Source organism: Larus michahellis, chromosome 11 (genome assembly GCF_964199755.1).
Source record: "Larus michahellis chromosome 11, bLarMic1.1, whole genome shotgun sequence".
NCBI classification, from domain to species: Eukaryota; Metazoa; Chordata; class Aves; order Charadriiformes; family Laridae; genus Larus; species Larus michahellis.
Genome location: NC_133906.1, coordinates 1,416,013 through 1,435,178, shown reverse-complemented (window position 1 = coordinate 1,435,178; position 19,166 = coordinate 1,416,013). Strand labels below are relative to the sequence as shown.

At 56.6% G+C, this 19,166-nt stretch overlaps 2 protein-coding genes across 4 annotated transcripts; both read left to right on the top strand.

Annotated features, from left to right (window-relative positions):
* Nucleotides 1–47: 47 nt before the first annotated feature.
* Nucleotides 48–14,935, top strand: HARS1 (histidyl-tRNA synthetase 1). Of its 2 annotated transcripts, none has more exons than XM_074604582.1 (13): nt 48–191; nt 1,404–1,493; nt 3,369–3,488; nt 3,679–3,774; nt 4,310–4,435; nt 6,516–6,623; nt 8,090–8,188; nt 10,787–10,880; nt 11,033–11,160; nt 11,262–11,504; nt 12,751–12,867; nt 13,316–13,462; nt 14,433–14,935. In XM_074604582.1, exons 1-13 carry the CDS (start codon nt 114–116, stop codon nt 14,490–14,492), a joined length of 1,506 nt encoding a protein of 501 aa, XP_074460683.1. In that variant the 5' UTR covers nt 48–113; the 3' UTR covers nt 14,493–14,935. The 2 variants fall into 2 exon arrangements, with proteins under 2 accessions (XP_074460683.1, XP_074460685.1); XM_074604584.1 differs by having other exon boundaries at nt 59–191; nt 13,951–14,935.
* A 377-nt stretch (nt 14,936–15,312) lies between these two features.
* DND1 (DND microRNA-mediated repression inhibitor 1) lies at nt 15,313–19,166 on the top strand. Of its 2 annotated transcripts, XM_074604580.1 has the most exons (5): nt 15,362–15,407; nt 16,441–16,558; nt 16,680–17,141; nt 17,825–18,223; nt 18,517–19,166. In XM_074604580.1, the coding sequence occupies exons 1-5, from the start codon at nt 15,396–15,398 to the stop codon at nt 18,531–18,533; spliced, it is 1,008 nt and encodes a 335-aa protein (XP_074460681.1). In that variant the 5' UTR covers nt 15,362–15,395; the 3' UTR covers nt 18,534–19,166. The 2 variants fall into 2 exon arrangements, with proteins under 2 accessions (XP_074460680.1, XP_074460681.1); XM_074604579.1 differs by having other exon boundaries at nt 15,313–15,407; nt 17,825–19,166.

Here is a 19,166-nt window from a genome sequence, read left to right as displayed (position 1 = left end):
TCGGGCGTTTATTCGCGCTTCGCGACGGCGCTGAGGCGCGGCACTGCGCGGGCGCGGGCCCGCTGCGCCGGCAACGGGCGGGGGAGCGCGCAGTGCGCAGGCGCGGGCCGGCAATGGCGGACGAGGCGGCAGTGCGGGCCCAGGCGGAGGCGGTGCGGCGGCTCAAGCAGGATAAGGCCGATCCCGACGAGGTGCGACCGGCCCCGCGGGGCTTCGGGGCTTGCTGGGAATGGGGTGGTGGAGGAGGCCCGGTAGGACTGGGAGCGGGGTGCTGGGGATGCTGGGAGGGCCGGAGCCCCTCTGCTGTGGGGACAGGCTGAGAGAGCTGGGGGGGTTCAGCCTGGGGAAGAGAAGGCTCCGGGGAGACCGTAGAGCCTCTTCCAGCCCATAAAGGGGCTCCGGGAAAGCTGGGGAGGGACTCTGGATCAGGAAGGGGAGCCATGGGACGAAGGGGAAGGGTTTTAAACTGGAAGAGGGGAGATTGAGATGAGAGATGAGGAAGAAATTCTTGGCTGTGAGGGCGGTGAGCCCCTGGCCCAGGTTGCCCAGAGAAGCTGTGGACGCTCCGTCCCTGGAAACATTCCAAGCCAGGTTGGACGGGGCTTGGAGCAACCTGGGCTGGTGGGAGGTGTCCCTGCCCAGGGCAGGGGGGTTGGAACTGGATGATCTTTAAGGTCCATTCTAGCCCAAACCATTCAGTGATTCTGTCACTGGGAGAGGGGGAGCTGGCCTGGGGATGCTGGGATGGGGAAGAGGGGATCGGGGGGAACTGGGGGTGCTGGTGCTGGGCTGGAGGGGGGCTGGTGAGGTGATTGGAGGGGGGTTGGGGTTGCTGGGTTTAGGGGGAGGGTGCTGTGGGCTACTGGGAGTACTGGTGTAGGTGTTGCTGGGCTACGGGTGGTGGCATTGGGAAGAGGAGTGTTGGGGAGGATGAGGGTCTGTGCTGGTGATCGGAGGGGCTAAGGTGCCCGGCGAGACTGGTGATACTGGTGTTGGATTGGAGAGAAGGATGCTTGGGGGTGTTAGGATTGGGAGGAGGGTGCCGGAGGTTGCTGATGCTGGGGTACATGTAGCAGGAGCTGGTGGTGCTGGGCCTGGTGCGGAGGCTGGTAGGACGGGAGGTGTGGGAACCGGGGAGGCAGGTGCTGAGGGTACTGGAGGTCGTGGGAGTCAGAGGGTGGTGGAGACATTGAGACTGGGGTGCTTGCAGCAGAAGTGGGGAGTACTGGAGAGGGGCAGGGAGTGCTCCTGTGGTTGCTGTGGTAGACAGCAAAGAGTGGATGTATTGAGGTTGAGGAGTCTGGGTGTATTGGGAATGCTGAGGCTGAAGGTATTGGGGAAGGACTGTGGGCTGGGCCTGGCAAGTAGGCTTACCCCCAGTTCCCTCCTTGTTCTTTCGCCAGATTGCGAAGGAGGTGGCAAAACTGCTGGAGATGAAGACGCAGCTTGGGGGAGATGAGGGGAAGCACAAGTTTGTGCTCAAGACCCCAAAGGTAACTTCCCCCAGTGCACGCGCTCGCGTGTCTCTCTGTATGCACGACCTACTCCCCTGCGCGCGCACAGCACCCCCCACGCACCTGCGTGTGCAGAATCTCAGCACAGACTTGCCTGTAGTTCTCCTTTCTGTTTCCCTTTTCACTTCTAGCAGCAGGGAAGAGGGGGGCAAAAACATCCCTGACAGCATCCAGCCCAGATACCCTACTAACTTAAAGACTTCTTGGTGCTTCTGTGACAAGCCACCCACTAGCTGGTGTGGTCAGGAAATTAAATTCCTTTTTGGTTAAGCTTTATCGTAGCTGCCCAGTGTAAGAGGGCTCATATCTGGTTGGATTGCGCTATTTGAAGTAAGGTCACGACTTGCATCGCCCTGATGAGTTAAGGGCTAGGACTCTTGAGCTTTTGTAGCACTGACCCCACTAGTGCCTGCAGATGTTTGCTCTTGTGGATCGAGGATCCTCAGGCAGGTCCTGTTCCCTGTTAACCTGGATGGAGCTGCTGGTAGGTTGGGTGAGCACAGAGTGCCGTGAAGCGCAGCTCCGCTGCTGCAAGGCTCATTGCAGGGGAACTGCAAAGCATAAACCAGCCAAAAAAACCCAGATGCCTGGCGGTGTTTGCCAGAAATGTTCAGCACCTGTTGAAATGTGAGGAGCAAGAGAGCTCTTGTGGCTTTTGGTCTTGCCTTTGTCCGTGGAAGTGGGTAATCCCATTTACTGAGCAGGTCTGGCCAGCCGCTGACGTTTTTGTGTCTTCCTGCAGAAGGACCCTTCCTTCAGGCATAGCTTTTCAGTCCCCTGGCCCCTGAAAATAGCGTCCATAATGCAGTTTATGCTGAAGTTTTTTGTAACCTGAATGTTTTGTCGCTATCAGCTGACCAAAGACCAACTGCACTTCCATGCTGCGGTGTGGAGACAGTTATGAATGTTGCTCACAAATACAACAGGTTATGCTAATGCCACTGACTTAGGAAATGCCTCAAACCTGTCTCCCTTGTCCATTTCCTTTATTGTATGCTTTGGTAAATGTAATTGTGATGTGTGACCTGGAAAGTGGAAGGGTATTTTACTGTTTAAAGGTGTGGAGAGAGGATTTTGCAGCTCTGTGAGTGCCAGGGAAACGCAGCTTGGGTTTCCAGCCTGTCTCAGCCACGTCAGTGTACTGCTGAGAGCTGCTCTTCGCTCTGCGACCTGCAGGTGGGGTGTTGCGAAGTGCCTGCTCTCTCTGCTTCCTCCTGCCTTGCTGCTGGTCACTAGAAAAGGAAAGAGGGAGGTCTCGTTCATTAACAGTGATTTATGTTACGCCTAAAGGTGGTCATCGAAGTAATTCGGTGACCCTTAACAGCAAAGAAATTAAAAGGGAGCGCATCCCAGTGAACAGTAGCTGGGCACTTTGCAGGTATCACACTCTGAAAAGATGATTTCTCTCTATGTGTGTTTGGAAATTGGAGAACTGCTGGTTGTTTCATGGCTTCAAAGTGTGTCTGTCCTCTGATTCCACTGCTCAGGGTGGCTTGTCGTGCAAGCGTCTGGCTAATAACATTTGATTTGGAGCTGTGGACAGCTATCATCCTCGGAAGTTCTGAACTCTCCCAAGTGTTGGATCTGCATCAGCTCCTTTGTTTCCTGCATGGTGAAACTCCTGAATTGGATTTAGCTCTGCAGACCATGGCATGTCTGAGCTGTGTCCTGATGTTTTCCAGTATTCTTTTGTGCTGCTTTTTACCAGCTCTCCCGATATCTAGTGTCCTGACCTGGTCTCTCTGGCTTTGTTAGCAGTATGATGGCTTCTTCACGTCACCTCTGACATCTATCTCTGCCGCATGCCTCTAACCTAGTGTGTGGTTTGCTCTTCTTTTCCTTGTCTCACCCCAGGGCACGCGGGACTACAGCCCCAAGCAAATGGCCATTCGCGAGAGAGTCTTCAATGCGATCATCACCTGCTTCAAGCGCCATGGAGCAGAAGTCATTGATACTCCAGTGTTTGAGCTGAAGGTGAGCGAGGACACAGCAAGTTGGCTGAGCTGATGAGGATCCTGCAGTCAAGGCTTGCGATGCGTTGAGGGCTGAGTTATCTTCTTCCATCTCCTAGGTGTCCTCCCTTTCTCTCCTTGTTTTCTGTGTGCTCTAGGGCTGATCCCCTGTCACTGAAGATACTGTTTGTTTGTGTGTCCTTTTGTTGTAGGAGACGCTGACGGGGAAATACGGTGAAGACTCGAAGCTCATCTACGATCTGAAAGATCAAGGAGGAGAGCTGCTGTCCCTGCGCTATGACCTGACAGTATCCTGCCACAGCCAGTGCTGAGGGGTCTTGTCATCCCCTTTTGGGGAACCGCTGTCCAGAGGGCCAGGGACATGCCCTTGGCTCTGACTGCATGCCGACTGGCAGTGTGGTTCAGTGGGTGCAGAACCCTTGCTCGGTTATTTACTGTATGTTGCTTCTGTTTGGCAACGTAATGCTTGTATGTGGAGGGAAGGAAGATCTGTATTGAGTGGGGTTTCTCCTACAGCAGGGTGCCCAGACTAGGCTGCTGTGCTACACGGCCCACGTGAGACCGGGATCCAACCTGAGATGGTGCTGGAAGATGCCTGTAGGGACCCTAAATGGCAGCACGCGTGGGCTGTGTCTCGGACAGTTGTGGAGGCCCTGAGAAGCTGCGGCAAGTCCAGCTGTCTCTTAGGAGTCGCTTTGCTCCACGGGTGCGCACCACACCGTGCTGGGTGTTGGGGAGATAGTGAGGACGTAGTACTGCCTGTGACTGATAACTGGGTGGGGTGATCCCTCCCTGTTCCCATCCTTAACCCTACCATCTCAGGTGCCCTTCGCTCGCTATTTGGCGATGAACAAGATCACCAACATCAAGCGCTATCACATCGCTAAGGTCTACAGGCGGGACAATCCGGCCATGACCAGGGGCCGCTACAGGGAGTTCTACCAGTGTGTGAGTTTGGCCATTGACAGGGACAGTGCTGAGCGGGGCTGTAGCTTGGGCAGCGCTCGTGGGGATGTAGCACCATAATAACTTAGGACCAAAGGCTGTGTTACCCTGCAGCGGCCTTCTCTGTGGCTGTGGAAAGCTCAGGAGGATCCACTGATATTTTCCTTGTGTGGCCTTATGGGTGTGAAAATCAGCTGGAGAGTGAGGACTATGGCTGGGACACGGGGTGCTGGTGTATCAGGGAACTTTGCAATACAGCCCCCAGGTGCCCCAGGTACCCGGCCTGCTTCCCGCTGTGGAGGAGGGCAGCTCCTTGCTCCATCCCACCGTGCTTGCCAGCCTGGTGGAGGGGAAGAATTTCCTTCTGATCCCAAATCTGGCAACAGTTGAACTCCTGGGTGTGTTAGCAGGACACATGAACCAGGCAAGCGACCCAGCCGTAGCATATGCTGCTTCTGTCTCGGGCTTAGTCAATCTTTATTTCAAAGGAAGGGAAAAACCCAGAGGCCAAATTACAGAACAGGTAAGAAAGCAATTTCCTTTGTGGCTTTCTCAGACAAGCGTGGTAGCCCCGAGGAAGGGCTTTGTTCCACTGTACTAACACAGTCCCCAGGGCCTCATATTGCAAATTCTTGTTTGAGAATCTTCCTGTTTCATCATACAGCCCCTGTGCATACCTTCCAGATCCAGCTTGGTGAATTCCTGTTTCCAGATAACTTGGGGTCTTTGCCTGCTGTCTCATCCGAAAGAACGTTCCAAGATCTCGCTGCTAGGATAGCTAGAAATAGTCTTCTAATAGCCAGGATAAACTTACTTGTGTCTGATAGTTTACTTCTCCCTGTGCCAGCGCAGCTCTTTAAATGGTAGCTGTCCTCCCTTGATATGGATTCTTCCCCATTCCCAAATAAACCACGTAAATCAAGCTCTGATACCGTCTCTCCCTGGAGATGCTTTGCTCAGCATAGTAGCTTTGCATCTTTTCTTAAATACGATACACCAGTCTTTGGTTGGGTTTTTTCAGTGAGATTTCACCTGTACCAGGCACAGTGGTGTAGCAGCACTTTCCTGGCTGTACCAGACCTCACCCAACTTCCACAGGGATTGCATCAGCCTTTCTTGCACTCGGCTGGTTGGGGATTAACTGATGTGACTTTATCTCTTTCCTCCTCCATTGCCCTAATTTATTTTGGAAGCCTGGTGAAGTTGAAAGGTACCCATTTAATTAAAATTATTCTTGTACTCAAAATATCATTGAGGACTTTGCATTTGGGGATTCATAAATGAGTCGAGTAAGAGGTCTCTTGTTGCTGTGGTGTTTTATTTCTCTCTGAGCGTTGATGTTGTCTTTGCTGTTTTCCAGTCACGGGGTACCAGCCTATTAAAACATCTTGCTGTTGTGCTTTAGTTCTACGTGCTAGTTCATCTGGTAATCTCTGGTGGAGACCACTCAGGCGTTCTGATTTCTTTTTCTGTCTTGGCGGTTGAAACTGGTTTTGCCTCAGTTGAGATTGCTTCTGTTGTTTTCTTCCCCTGATCATTAACTTGATCAGCATGTGTATGAAAAAAAAAGAATATCCTAAGAATCAAGATGAAACATGTGGCATTTAGGTCATACCAAATAATAGGTAGTTTTCTCCTCCCCTTACTGGTTCCTTTGTTCTATTTATTTAGTGACGATGATCTCTCTGCTGTCTCCTTTTTGTTGTTTTTCAAGTACCTCTGTTTTCAAAGCACATCACAGAGTAAACTGCTGTGTCAGAGGCAGGGAGCAGGTCACACACCTCCAGGAGCAGAAAGCAGGGAGAAGCAGAACGGCTTCTCGCAAACTGTCTGCGCTGCCCACCACACAGTATACAAACTCCTTGCAGTGTGGCGGACACAAGACCACTGTTGCCTTTGATGAAAAAGGGTCATAACCCACATCTTGTCCCCTCTGGATCCTACTGGGGAGGGCTCGTGCTCCCTTACACCCGTTTCTGTTGCTTTTTGTAAACAAACTGCTGTTAACAGCAGAGTTGAAGCTGTGTTGCTGCAGTCATGCCAGCGGTCCTGAATTGCTCACTGCCTTTTCCTGTGCCCCCAGGATTTTGACATCGCTGGCCAGTTTGACCCGATGATTCCCGATGCTGAGTGCCTGAAGATTGTGCATGAGATCCTGAGTGATCTGCAGCTTGGGGACTTTCTCATTAAGGTGAGACCGGGCAGGTTTCTCTTTGCCACGGTGGGAAGCAGTGGTTGTTGTTCCTGTAGTTTTACGCAGTGGCACCTGTTCCCACTCTAACGCCTGTTTCAGAAGCTGTAGTTCATCTTTCCTCTCTGCCTCCTCGGGGTGTATATGCTAAAAGGCTGGACCTCAGGTCAGACTTGCCTCTAGCTGGGAATGCACGGAGGTTTCCTGAGGCTGCAGTTAGCAGACTTCTCTCTAGCGCTACCCACAGTCCCCTGCAAAACCAACCGGCAGCCAACTAACCAACCAGGTGATTCTCATATTTACTGCCTGCAGTAAAGCGCAGGTTCTGGCCCAGGATCGCTGCCTCGTCCCAGCTCCCAGTGCCAAAAAAATCCTAAATGACATCTGCTCAGTGTGTGCTGTGCTGTCTGCAGACTCCTGCCTTCCCACCAAGTCCTTTCTGGGGTTGAGGCCTCCTCCAGAAGAAGAGTTGTGCCCTACTGTAGGCTGAGCTTGCGATTTGCTTCAAAACACCTCTGTTATCGTGGTGTGGCAGCAAAAGGTGCAGGTCCGGCAGGAAAGGGAAGGGTGTAGGAGAGCAAGGGGTAGGAGTGCCTGGTGTACAGGAGGGAGGTGGGACCTCTGAGAGGGTCATCGCTGGGCTCTGCAGGGGAGGTGAGCAGTGCGGGCTGGGTGTTGCGCTCCGATGTGCAGCCCCCACTGGGTAGGGGGACAGTTACCTGCCCTTGAACCTGTCTGGGGGGAGGTGAAGAGCTGAGCACAGGAACTGCCTGTCCAGCTACTGTGTGCTTGGGCAGTGGTGAAAGCGGATGCCTTTGAGGATGAGAAGGCACCTCTGCAACGGGGAACAGCGGAGTGACCTGCCTGCAGTTATTCTTGTCTTCCATGAATCATTCTCCGGTTCATGTTGATGCTGGAGGATTGCAAACTCCCGAGCACTCTTTGTTTCTGTCTAATTTAATTGGAGATGTTCTCACTACCCATGGAAAGGTTGAATCTGGCTAAGCCTTTGCTCTCAATGACCTACTATTACAGAGCATAATTAAACTATGCTGTAAAAATAAAAAAAAAATCCTTAGCGGGTTTTAACATAATCGGATGTCTCCCTTTGTTCTTCCATTGAGAGGGCAGGGTAACGCATTGAATTCATCTCCTTAGTCCGTGGTCTGTTCCTGAGCTGGTTTTACCTGTCCACATGACTCATGGGCCCCATTGGTTTTTCTTCTCTGTTGAGTGGAGGTGTCTGTGGCTCTAGAAGGAGAATGTGGTAGCTCTGCCCAGGCTTGGTAGGAGTCAGTTGTGTTAGCTGTCCTGCTGTGGGCAGAGAGGCAGCTTAGCTCCCCAGGAATGGGAGAGAGACTTAAAACTAGAGAGGAGAGAAACTTAAAACTAGAGAGGAGAGAAACTGGACACAGCTGAAGCATCTGTTTGCGTTCATAGTTAATGACTTGCTCCCTCTCTCCCAGGTCAACGATCGGCGCATCCTTGATGGGATGTTTGCAGTTTGCGGTGTCCCAGACAGCAAGTTCCGAACGATCTGCTCCAGCGTTGACAAACTGGATAAGGTACGGGCTGGAGCCCTGGGCTGCAACTGCCGCTGCTGGAGTTTCCGTGAGTCTCTGTCCTTCTGGGCTGCTCTTACCACGGTCCATGAGAACTGGCTGGAAAATGCTGATAAACATCGAGTTCTCCCCGTTCTCTGGAGGGGAGGCATGCAGGGCACAGGAAAACTGGGTCCTATGCTTTCTTCTCCGATGCTTCTCTCTATCCCACGTAGTCCTGACAAACGGAAAGGAGGGAGGGAAAAATGCTCTGCATATGGTAGGTTCAACATCCCAGACCTTTAGCCTTCTTAAGATGCTGCTGCTTATGAACCAGAGTCATGAAAACCTGCCCCCAGACTGGGCCAGGGCATTGAAAAGCCTTTTCAACTGCATTAGGTTCAGTCAGGTGGTGCACGGAGTCACAGTCGTGTCCTGGATAGAACAGCTCAGACTGGAAGGGATCTTGAAAGATCATCTGGTGCACCCTTTACTAAAATTTTAGACGTCAGTTGCAAGGCGAGCGTGACATAAACGGTAAATCTCGGTGGTAATGCAGGAGTAGAGAAGTGCAATCCTAAGTGACAGTCTCTAATCGCAGTCTGTGAGGCAGTTAGCTTGCGGGTGACAGGGCCGAGTTAAATGGAAATCCAAAGGTGAGTAGGCTGCCAGAGTGGTTGTGTTGTCCAGGACCCTATTCATAAACACCGTCCTGCAAGTTGGTGCTCTTATTGATCGGCGATGCGATGTCTGACATCCCGGCTGAGGACACGGAGTCTGCAGCATGTGCACGTTACTGGCCAGGCTGTTTCAGCATGATCAGGGCACCGCTGGACACTGTGTGCCTCTGGCTGCTCGAGGGACCCTCGAGAGATGATGAGGAGCAGGGAGACAGCAAAGAGAAGTGAGGTGGACGTGTACGGATGAGGTTTCTGTATTTTACCTGGAAGTGAAGAAAAGGATTTGGAGTGAGAAGGAGTAAGAGATCAGAAACACAGACTTGAAAAATAATCCCAGCAGCATGTTCCTGTCTCCTGGGCAAGGGAAGGCCGGTCTGTTCGGTGTTGTGCTGCACTCTGTGCCCCCCCAGCGTGTCTTCACACTCTTGCGTGGCTGCCATCAGTGCCAGCATGTTTTTTCTAGGAACAGGGCTCCTTGGGGCTGGCCTGGACCGTGCAGCATTCTAGCAGGGTGGACGCAGTCACAGGGACATCATGTGTGCCGCGTCTCCTGCTCACCCCACTCACACCTCTGCTGGTCTGGGCACGTAGCACGGGTACTTTTATAAAACATGCTGTGTGTAGACATCGCTGTTCGTGTGGCTGGCTTAGGTTTGGTGTGACGCAGGACGGCCCCCTCTGTGTGCAGCTGTGCCTGTAAGACACAAGGCAGGAGGGACCCACAAGTTTCTGCTGAGGAAGCTGCCTCGAGCACCGGCTGCTGTGAAGGTCTCTAAGGGATCTGGGGCCTTGTGCGGCCCTTTGGGAGGAGGGAAAGGTGTCCGTGTAGGTACAGCTTTTTATTTGCAGCTGATTGTTTTGACTGTAGGCCCTAGTCAGGTATAAAGATGCTGGAGATCGGTCTATAAATGTGTATACAGTCTTCTGCTAATAGCTAAGGGAGAGGAATCTTAAAATGAAGTGCAGTCTAAAACCTCCGTTTTCTTGGCTCAGGATCCGAAGCCGAATTTGGAGGTGAATTTCTGTGTGTGTGTTCAGAGTCACGTGGGGGACACTGTGGGCTAACTGCTTAAAGGCTGACGGCTCCTAACCTTCCTGCGAAACCCTGTTAAACAACGCAGCCTCATATCTTGTCTCCTGTGTTCGCTTTGCTTTGTTCAAGGATGAACTGCATTTTCCCTCGGAGGCCTCATCTGACGGTCAAATCAAGTCAACTAGAGGAAGGCTCACTTAAAGTCTTGTTAGAGCAGGGAGATCTATTTGCAAAGGCATGACCAAAGTGTAGGTTTGGGGGCTGTGTGCGCGTGGAAGAGCAATAGGAAGGGAGGACTGGGCTTCTTTAGAATGGGATCATTTCCTCGTTTTCATACCGAAATGCTGTGATTTAACCCTGTGCAGCCGGATGTGATCAAGACTCCGGTTCTCTTTGACCCTTTGGTCAGTGGGAAAACTGTGGCATGTTCTGCTTAGTGGCTTTTGCACCACCCAGCCATCTCCTCGCACCTTTCCAGGTGGTAGGCATGACCAGTAACCCTTTTTTGTTTTCGTATTTACGACTAAGTACCTAACCCGGGAAACCACAGCAGCAAGACATCTCTCGAACTCTGTGCATGTTCGATTCTGGCCAGAAATCAAAGCCAAAGTATTTGACCTGGGGCTTGAAGTTCTTGGCCAGCTTTGCTGACTGGAGGGTTGGGATACAGACTACGCAGAGGTATAAGAAATGGAGTTATGACCGTACGACCATGCTCTGAGAGCATTTGATCTGCTGCTTCTCTCATGCACCTCTCAACCATGCTGACACTGATGAGATTCTGCCATGTAAAGATCTGTTGAGGGCAGATACGTCTGTTCGTCTGTACTGGGCAGGGCCACCGGGGACCTTCCCCAGGAGAGAACACATCCCTGGAGCAGTGGCTGATGTTCTTCTCTCCCCTTGCAGATGCCGTGGGAAGAAGTGAGGAGTGAGATGGTAGGAGAGAAGGGGCTCTCTCCCGAGGCTGCGGATCGCATTGGGGAGTATGTCCAGCTTCATGGTGAGCACTTGGGGGGTCAAGCCTTTAGCCTTGTCCTTCCAGGCCGGGCAGGGCCAGCGATGCAGGGGTGCAAGGCACACACCCAGCTGGCCGGGCCCCTCATCGCAGGTGCTGCTGCACTGGCAGACCTGAGGCATGGCTTGTTCCCACAGGTGGCCTGGACCTGATTGAGCGGCTTCTGCAGGACCCCAAGCTGTCCCAGAACAAGCTGGCCAAGGAGGGGCTGGGGGACACAAAGCTGCTGTTTGAGTACCTGACCCTGTTTGGCATCACAGGGAAGGTGAGGAGGTGCGGAGGCAGGAGGGGGTGCTGCCTTCGTGGCCGGGCAGCCTGGGCCCCCCGCGAGTGCGCCCAGTGACGGGGTTCCCTCGTGTCCTACAGATCTCTTTTGACCTGAGCCTGGCGCGGGGTCTGGACTATTACACGGGGGTGATCTTTGAGGCTGTCCTGCTGCAGCAGGAGAACGACCACGTGGAGGAGCCGGTCAGCGTTGGGAGCGTGGCTGGAGGCGGTCGCTACGACGGGCTGGTGGGGATGTTTGATCCCAAGGGACGGAAGGTGCCCTGCGTGGGGGTCAGCATTGGGATCGAGCGGATCTTCTCCATTCTAGAGCAGAGGGTGGAGGTAGGTGCCTTTGGTGCTCAATTAAGCATGGAGAAAGAGCAAGGATTTACATCCCCCCCGTGTACCCCCAGTACAGCAGATGCTGAAGTGAGCTGAGCCTTCCTTGCTGCAGTTTCTGATGGAGAAACCAGCCAGGTCTCTGCTGTGCTCTGCAGCGGGAGTCTGAACCAGGACGTGATCTCCTGTTTTCTCTGGCTTGGGAGGTGATCTGTGGGGCTTTCACTGCAGCCCTTGGAGGCAGCTTGTTCGGCTGCAGCTGGTGGGGGCACTTCAATCCTCAGCAGTACCAGGTTCCCAGGTCAGGCGCCTTAGTGTTCCCCACTGCATTAGGCATCCGTGTGACCCCCACCTCCTCCTGGGCAAGCTGGCACTGCTCTGCAGGGAGACAGCAGCCTCCCACGTCTACTCATCCTGCCCAAGGCAGAGACCAGACAGGGATCGGATGTCCCAGGGTAGGGAACGCAGTGCCTCTGGGGGTTTTCCGGTTACCTTTTCCCTCCTCCCCCCTCCAAAAGGTTGCTGTAGCAGCGTGTTGTCCTCCATCCCAATCAATCGGTGTCAAGTAGGTCTTTGCAGGCTCCCAAAACACTGCCACACGTTTCCCTCCCCCAGAGATGTGTTGTGAGGAGTTCTCTCTCGGCAGCCAGACACAACCGGGATTTCTAAGCGGAAACTGAATTATTCCCCCACCACCTACAGTCCTGGCCGGGTTTGTTCGTCTGCAGGTGACCTTTTAAAGGATTCTCCCTTCAGCGAAAGCAGCGGCTGGAAAATGCCACTTTGAGTATCCAGCACCTGCCCTGGGAGCAGGTGGCTCCTGACAGCACCGCAGCATCTCACCTCGCCGCTGTTAAATCTCAGCCATAGTTACAGTAACCCTGGAGAGCAGGCAGCTGCCTCTGTCCTGCCTCTGCCGGGCTCGCTGCTCCTGAGCTGCTCCGAGCAGGTCTCTGGGAGGCCCTTGGGTGTGGAGGAGCCGTCTCTAGGCAGAAGCTGGCAGGGAAGTTGCTCTCTCTCAGGAGGGCAGCTGTGTTAAGCCCCTATCCTGGAACAACCTCAGAAGATGAGATTCTGCTCCAGGATGGGGGTCTGTGGGGCCTCCCCGACTCTCCTGAGTTCCTGCTGTTTATCCCACTGAGCCTAATCCCCTTCCCTGCTAAATTCATGGGCCTGGGCTGGGGATCCGTCCTGCTCTCTCGTATCTCTGTATGTCTGTGGCATCTTTTGAGTCTTGTCCATTTTCTAGGCCTCTGAGGAAAAGATCAGGACAACGGAGACACAGGTGCTGGTGGCCTCCGCCCAAAAGAAGCTCCTTGAAGAGCGGCTGAAGCTCATCTCCGAGCTGTGGGATGCCGGAATCAAGGTATGAGCAGGTGATGGCCAAGTCAGGAGCTGCCTGGTCCGCTCTCTGTGGCCAGGAGGAGCCTGGGCTGGTTTCGGCAGGCGTAAGGCACGCTGTGTGGCAGGGCCCTGCTGCAGGCAGAGTCCTTTGATGGGGCAGCAGAGGAGAATGTCTGGGCGCTCTGCGGGGCTCCTGACCCTGCAGGGACACCGCAGGGGTCAGCCCTGCTCTGACACGGACTAGAGCTAACGACCCGGGGTTTTCCCAGGATAAGCAGTGTCCTGTCAGTACCTTTGAGCTGTGTTGTGTTACTCGTCGGCTGTAATGCCTGGCCTTTTCCATTAGCCCATTTTCTCCCCTACCCTCACCAGACGGCAATTCGCAGACTGGCCCAGCAGTGCCTGGTTTGAGAGGGAGCAGAGCAGCGGGCCGGTGACGATTGTGACGTTACGCTCTCGCCCTCTCCCAGGCGGAAGTGCTGTACAAGAAGAACCCCAAGCTGCTGAATCAGCTGCAGTACTGCGAGGAGACGGGCATCCCCCTCGTTGCCATCGTGGGTGAGCAGGAGCTCAAGGATGGAGTCGTCAAGCTGCGGGTCGTGGCAACCAGGGAGGAGGTGAGGCCCGTTGGTGGCTTGGCGTGAGGGGGGTGGCTAGCTGACCCTCCATCCCAGCTCAGGCCAGACCCAGCCGTACCCCTCGGGTTGTACGCGGCGAGGTGGCTTTGCTGCCCCACATTTTGGGTGTGGTGCCCAAAGGGGACATCAGAGGAGTAAGGTGCTTCCACTCGACGTGACCAGCCTCCAGGGCTTAGCAAAGCTGCTGTGGCAGAAGGTGGGGCGAGGGGCAGGCTCTCCACACGCAGCAGGCAGGGGGGCACCAGCCAGGGCGGGCAGGCTGGAGGTGAGGCCTGTGGGCTGGTGGTGGCGACCTTGTGGGGGCACCTTTGGAGACTGGGGGAGGTGAGTTTCCTCAGCCCCTCTTGACTTGCTGTGGAGCACGTGCCCTGGTGTCATTTTGCCACCGAGCCCCCTATAACAGGTTCTCAGGAGCTTATACATCAGCTTCGTTAGATTTTTTTTCAAGCACTGACTGGTCTCTCCAGGAATTTCTGCGACACCCCACGGTCCCGTTCCTCGCCCCGTGCAGTTTCCTGGAGCTGTAGAGCACTGCTGTCTCCAACTCTGGAGAGTCTCCCATTGCGTGGCCTCCTTGAACTCCCAGATATTCCTCAGTTCTGGAGCCTGGAGGGAAACGCAATGGGCTGTATGACTGCTCTGCTTTCCGTCCGGGGCATGGGACCATCGCCTGTCTCTGTCTCAACAAGCAGGACCGTTGCTGATCTGTGTCACTGGTCTTGGCTTTGGAACCAGTAGGGAAGACTGGGAAGAGCGTTGATATTGCAGTGGTTGGGCAGGAGAGGGCTCGGTGGGGCTGCAGAGGGACTGGTGACAGCACCACGGCGTCATCTCCCGAGACGCAGGGCCACGAAAAGCGGGTGGGGGACATCGCTCTGGGACCAGAGAAGGTCACGGTACGTCAAGCTGCTTGTGTTGTATTGAAGCAACCTTGTGCTCCCCTGTGTAGGTCAACGTTCGCAGGGAGAGCCTGGTGGAGGAGATCAGGATGCGAACGAGCCAGCCTTAAACCCCTGCGGGACACGTCGGCTGGTTTGTTGGATTCTGGCTGACACATTTCCTCCTGTAAATGCCTTCCACCAGGCCACGTGGCAGCGGGTGCGGGGTCGGGGTGGGGGGGGGCCTTTGAAAGCTGTATTTATTCTTGTCTCGTGCCCTCCCTTTCCCGGCGGGAGCAGAGAGGCTGCACCGACTCCTACCATGTGCCCCGACCCTCGAGTATGTCACTGGAAAGATGTTTTCAAGTGTCTCTGGTGAGTGCCACGGCGGTGGTGACACGCGGAGCCCCATGCTGGCAGCAGACCCCGGGGTCTTGGCTGCAGCTTCTTGTCCCCGTCGCTTTGAATCAGCATCCCGCCCCGTCTCTCTGCTCCGGCCGCGGGGAGGTGACCTTAATCCCGAGCAAAATGTAAAGGCGCTGCTCCTGGAAACGTAATAAACCTGTCGCTCCCACTCCGTGGCTCCTTGTCCCTCGCTTTGCGCTCGGGGCGAGGACTGACGTACCTGCCTCGCTGGCCTTTTTAAATGTCGCATTTTTAAATCGTGGTTGTGTCTCCAGCTGCCACGCTCCCTCCTTGCCTCCGCATCCCCTGCAAAGCTCCCCCTGAGCCTGGGTGGGCTCTCCCTGCCCCGGTCCCGGGTGGAACGAGGGGGGGGGGGTTCGGGGGTGCCCTCGCTGCTGTCCCCCCATCTCGCTCGCCATCCTGTCCCCCCCACAAAACCGCCTCGTTTTTCCTAAATCCACGGGTTCTTCGCGTGGAATTGCCGGGGGAGCGGAAGGCGGGGATGGGGCGGGGGGTGGTCGCTGCTCCGGCCCCTCCCGGGGCGGAGCGGGGCCGGGGGCGGAGCGGGAGCCGTGGAACTTTCCAGATCGCGGTCGGGGCGGCGAGGAGGAGCGGGGCGACTGGCGGCCATGGAGGCGGAGGTGGGCGGCAGCGGGGTGGGGGGAGCCCCGGTGCGAGGCACGGCTCACGCCGGGGCTGGGGGGGGCGGGGGTGGAGCTGGTGTCTCTCGGGGAGTCCCCGGTGCCATCCCCGGCCCGGGACCCCCCCGCGGTGGGCTGGTGGCCACGGTGGCCCGGGGGGTGAGGATGAGCGCCCCCCCCCCGGCCCTGCTCGGCCGGGGGTTGCCGGGGAGGGGCCGGGTCCCGCCTGGCCCAGGAGCCCCGGGACCCCCCTCCGTAGCGGGGGGAGAGGAGGTGCCCGGTGCCGGCACCCAAGAGCCGGGCAGGAGGGTTTGCGGTGGCCCGTCTGCATCCTCTCAGCAGAGGTTTCTCCCAAATGGGTCCCCGCCTGCATCCAAAGGTGTTTTCCAGTCTTCGGGAAAGAGGAAACCTCTTGGAGGTGCCACCAGCTGGGGATGCACCTGGAGATGCACCAGAGGAGGGTGCAGCCAGGCTGCACTGAGCCTGAGCTTGGGTTAATCCCACCCAGCGTACGGTTTCAGAGGCCCTAATGAGACTTTGCAGTACTTGAATGAGCTACAACCTCATGCTGTTGCCAAACATGTGGCTCCAGATCTTCCTTGAAACCTGAGGAGGTGCTGGTAGAAGACGGCTGTCTGTCTTGGGGTCCCAGCCCGCCTGGGGTCTCATGATGTGATGGGTCGCCTTGGCTCTGTGCTCCAGCCCCCTCTTGCAGCGCCAGCACGGCTGCCTGTGTCTTGGCTTTCCAAGCCCTCGCAGGCATCCCCAGAGGAACCGTTGGCGTCCTTCTGCTCTACCAAAGTTGCTGGACTCAGTCATGTGGAGCAGGCTTGGACTGTGAGCAGGGTAGTCCTTTGGATGTGCAGTGTTGAGAGGCTCCTCAGGTTTCCTGAGGCCAGAGAGGTTCAGCATTTGCTCCTCCGCGTGCTGGCTGCTGCTGGGCCCTGCAGTTGCTTCATGGGGTTGGGTTGCTCCCAGTTGGGAGGTTGCTTCTCTTTGCCCAGAGAAGTGCCAACGTCACCTCCCTCCTCAGATGTGGACCAACAGCATCAACCAGGCCAATAAGATGGCGCTGCTTACCTGGACAAAAGAAACCGGCATCGACCTGGTGCAGGTCAATGGGCAGAGGCGATACGGTGCCCCACCCCCAGGTAGGTGAGAAGAGCATCTCGGCGCCATGGTGCCCTGGGAGCATGGCACGTAGGGTGCCCGTCGGGCACAGAGGCAAGGTGAGTCTCACCCACGGCCACCATGTCTCTTGTGTGCCTACAGGCTGGGTGGGCGACCCGCCGCCGGCCGGCACAGAGGTGTTCATCGGGAAGCTGCCGCAGGACATGTACGAGAACGTGTTGATCCCGCTCTTCCAGAGCGTGGGGAAGCTCTACGAGTTTCGCCTCATGATGACCTTCAGTGGGCTCAACCGGGGCTTTGCCTACGCCAAGTACAGCAACCGGCGCGGCGCCAAGGAGGCCATTGCTGCCTTCAACAACTACGAGGTGCAGCAGGGCTGCACCATCGTGGTCTGCAAGAGCACGGAGAAGTGCGAGCTGAGCATGGACGGCCTGGCCGCCTCGGTGAGCCGGCGGGAGCTGGAGGCCGCGCTGCGGCAGGTCACGGAGGGATTCCTCAGCATCACCCTGTATGCCAGCCCCTGCCAAAAACGGGCCCAGCTTGCTGTGCTGAGGTACAGCTCGCACCAGGCTGCTGCCATGGCCAAGAAGACCCTGATGGAGGGTAAGTGGGAGGCCTGGGTGCTGCTTGGGCTGGTCTTCCCGGTGTCCTAAGGACTGATCCCAGCTCCACGCTCAACTGCGGGGTGACTTCAGGCTTGAGACATCCCGTGTTCTCTCGCTGTTGTCCCCTGGGAGGCCATCTGTCCTTAATGGGGCTGATCTCCAGCAGTCCTTGTGCAGACCTGGTGGCGGTGGGGTGAAGGGGCTGCTGGAGGTCTTCAGGCACTGCCTGCTCAGAACAGGAGCATCACCAGTACCAGTCCAGGGCAGACAGAGCTTTGGCCAAGTTATTAAATCCTCCCGATGGAGATGCCCTACCCCTCAGTGCCCCGTCCCGTGGTTGCACTACCCTCCGATGGGATGCATTTCCTAGACATCCAGCTGGAACCTCCAGAGTCCTGATTTGTACTTGTTTCTGCCCCGGCTGAGAAGCATTTGGCTTTGACATCTTTTGCTCCTGTCCCTAAAGGCAGGCGGCCCCTAAAATCCCCAGAGCTTTGGCAGCCCCAAGCCCACCTCGGTGGCAAGAGGAGCTGGAGAAGCTCCAGGTGGTGGAGGCGGGGGAAGGATGCTTGTGGGTCAGTGCCGCGCCACCCGCGGGGATCGCTGTGCCACGTGCTGGGGGGCGGGATGGGGTGATGCCGGAGGGCTGGCGCCTGAGCATCTCCTGTCGGTCTCTCCTAGGGAGCACAAGGCTCAGCGGGTTGGAGGTAAGGGTGGACTGGCTGAACCCCAGTCTGAAGCAGAAGCTGCAGTCGGGCAAGGAGAAGCCGCCGTCCAGCCGGGTGCAAGGGGGCAAGCGCCTGGGGGTCCCCAAGCCAGCGCCCCTGCCCCCGATGCTGCGCAACGCGCTGGACCGCCTGAACGCCCTGTGCCAGAGGCGGTACCTGGGCGCCCCCCTCTTCCTCACCAAGTGCATCCAGGCGAACCCCAACGGGTGGCTGCGGTTCTGGTGCCGGGTGGTGATCCCGGGGTGCCCGGTGCCTTTCGGTGGGTTCACGTGGGTCCGTCCGGCTGGACCAGGCAGGAGCGGCCATGAGGAGGCGAAGGTGGCGGTGGCTCTGCAGGTTCTCCGGCTGCTAGGTGAGTCCTTGCAGGGTGTCCGTGCCAACCCCCTGCCTTTCCCAAAGTCTTGGAGCTTCTCCTGGGAGTGCGGAGCGGCGGTACGTCTGGGGTTGGGGGGGGGGACCCAGCCTGGCAGGGCTGAATCACTGTCACCTCCCGCCCACCCCCCCCGCCCCCGCCAGTGTGGCCCCGGTGGCTCTGAGCTCCGGGTGGGATTCCTGGTTGGAAGCGGAGGAGACAAGGGGAGGGGGTTTTGGGGTGCTGCTCCCCGCAGCACCGCGCAGAGCCCCATGCTGTCCTCTCTGCCGCAGGGTGCCCGCTGACGTAGCCAGCCCTTCTGCCCCAGCCACGAGTTGAACCTCAACCGCAGGAGCGGCGCGCGAGCCCCGCTGGGGACCTGGGCCTGTTCCAGCTTTGCTTTGAGTTTGTTTGGGTTTGTTTCGAGAGCCGGCTCTGGAGGATGGGGCTGCTGGCCTGGTCCGTGACAGCTGCCCTGTCCCCGGCTGGCCTTTGGGGACGGTTCTGTTTTTCGGGGGCGTAGCCGAGTTTGGCTTCTTTTAAGTTGGTTTGTGTTGTTCTTCTGTGGTGGAGGGGCCCCAGCACAGGTCTTGGGAGAAGAAGCAGCTCCTTGGAGAGTGCTGGTGTTGCCGAGGGGACCTTGGGGCTGGCCTGGGCTCACCAGGGGATGGTGCATGGCCACATCTGCCATGCCTGGTCCTTGAGGAATGGCCTCCAGTGAGAACAGGGCCATACGCAGGGACAGTCTTGGTGAGCAGGGGATGTCCCATGGGGTGGTGGAGCTGCTTTTTAACGAGGGGAGTGTCTGCGGGTGCTGGGAGGTGCAGGGCTGTTTGTGCTGTGGGGCAGCAGCCGAGGGTTACCGGCTGCCTATGAATGATTCCGCGGGCCCAGGAGGTCCGGCTGCGTGCTGTTCACTTGGTATTAAAGTAGCCTGGAAAGC

What these genes read in the sequence shown, in the direction of transcription:
- HARS1 (XM_074604582.1), top strand. Translation starts at nt 114, where the DNA reads ATGGCGGACGAGGCGGCAGTGCGGGCCCAGGCGGAGGCGGTGCGGCGG. An exon ending in ATAAGGCCGATCCCGACGAG is followed by an intron (nt 192 to 1,403) that starts GTGCGACCGGCC and finishes TTCTTTCGCCAG; the next exon opens with ATTGCGAAGGAGGTGGCAAA. An exon ending in TGTGGGATGCCGGAATCAAG is followed by an intron (nt 12,868 to 13,315) that starts GTATGAGCAGGT and finishes GCCCTCTCCCAG; the next exon opens with GCGGAAGTGCTGTACAAGAA.
- DND1 (XM_074604579.1), top strand. An exon ending in ATACGGTGCCCCACCCCCAG is followed by an intron (nt 16,559 to 16,679) that starts GTAGGTGAGAAG and finishes GTGTGCCTACAG; the next exon opens with GCTGGGTGGGCGACCCGCCG. An exon ending in CAAGAAGACCCTGATGGAGG is followed by an intron (nt 17,142 to 17,824) that starts GTAAGTGGGAGG and finishes GGTCTCTCCTAG; the next exon opens with GGAGCACAAGGCTCAGCGGG.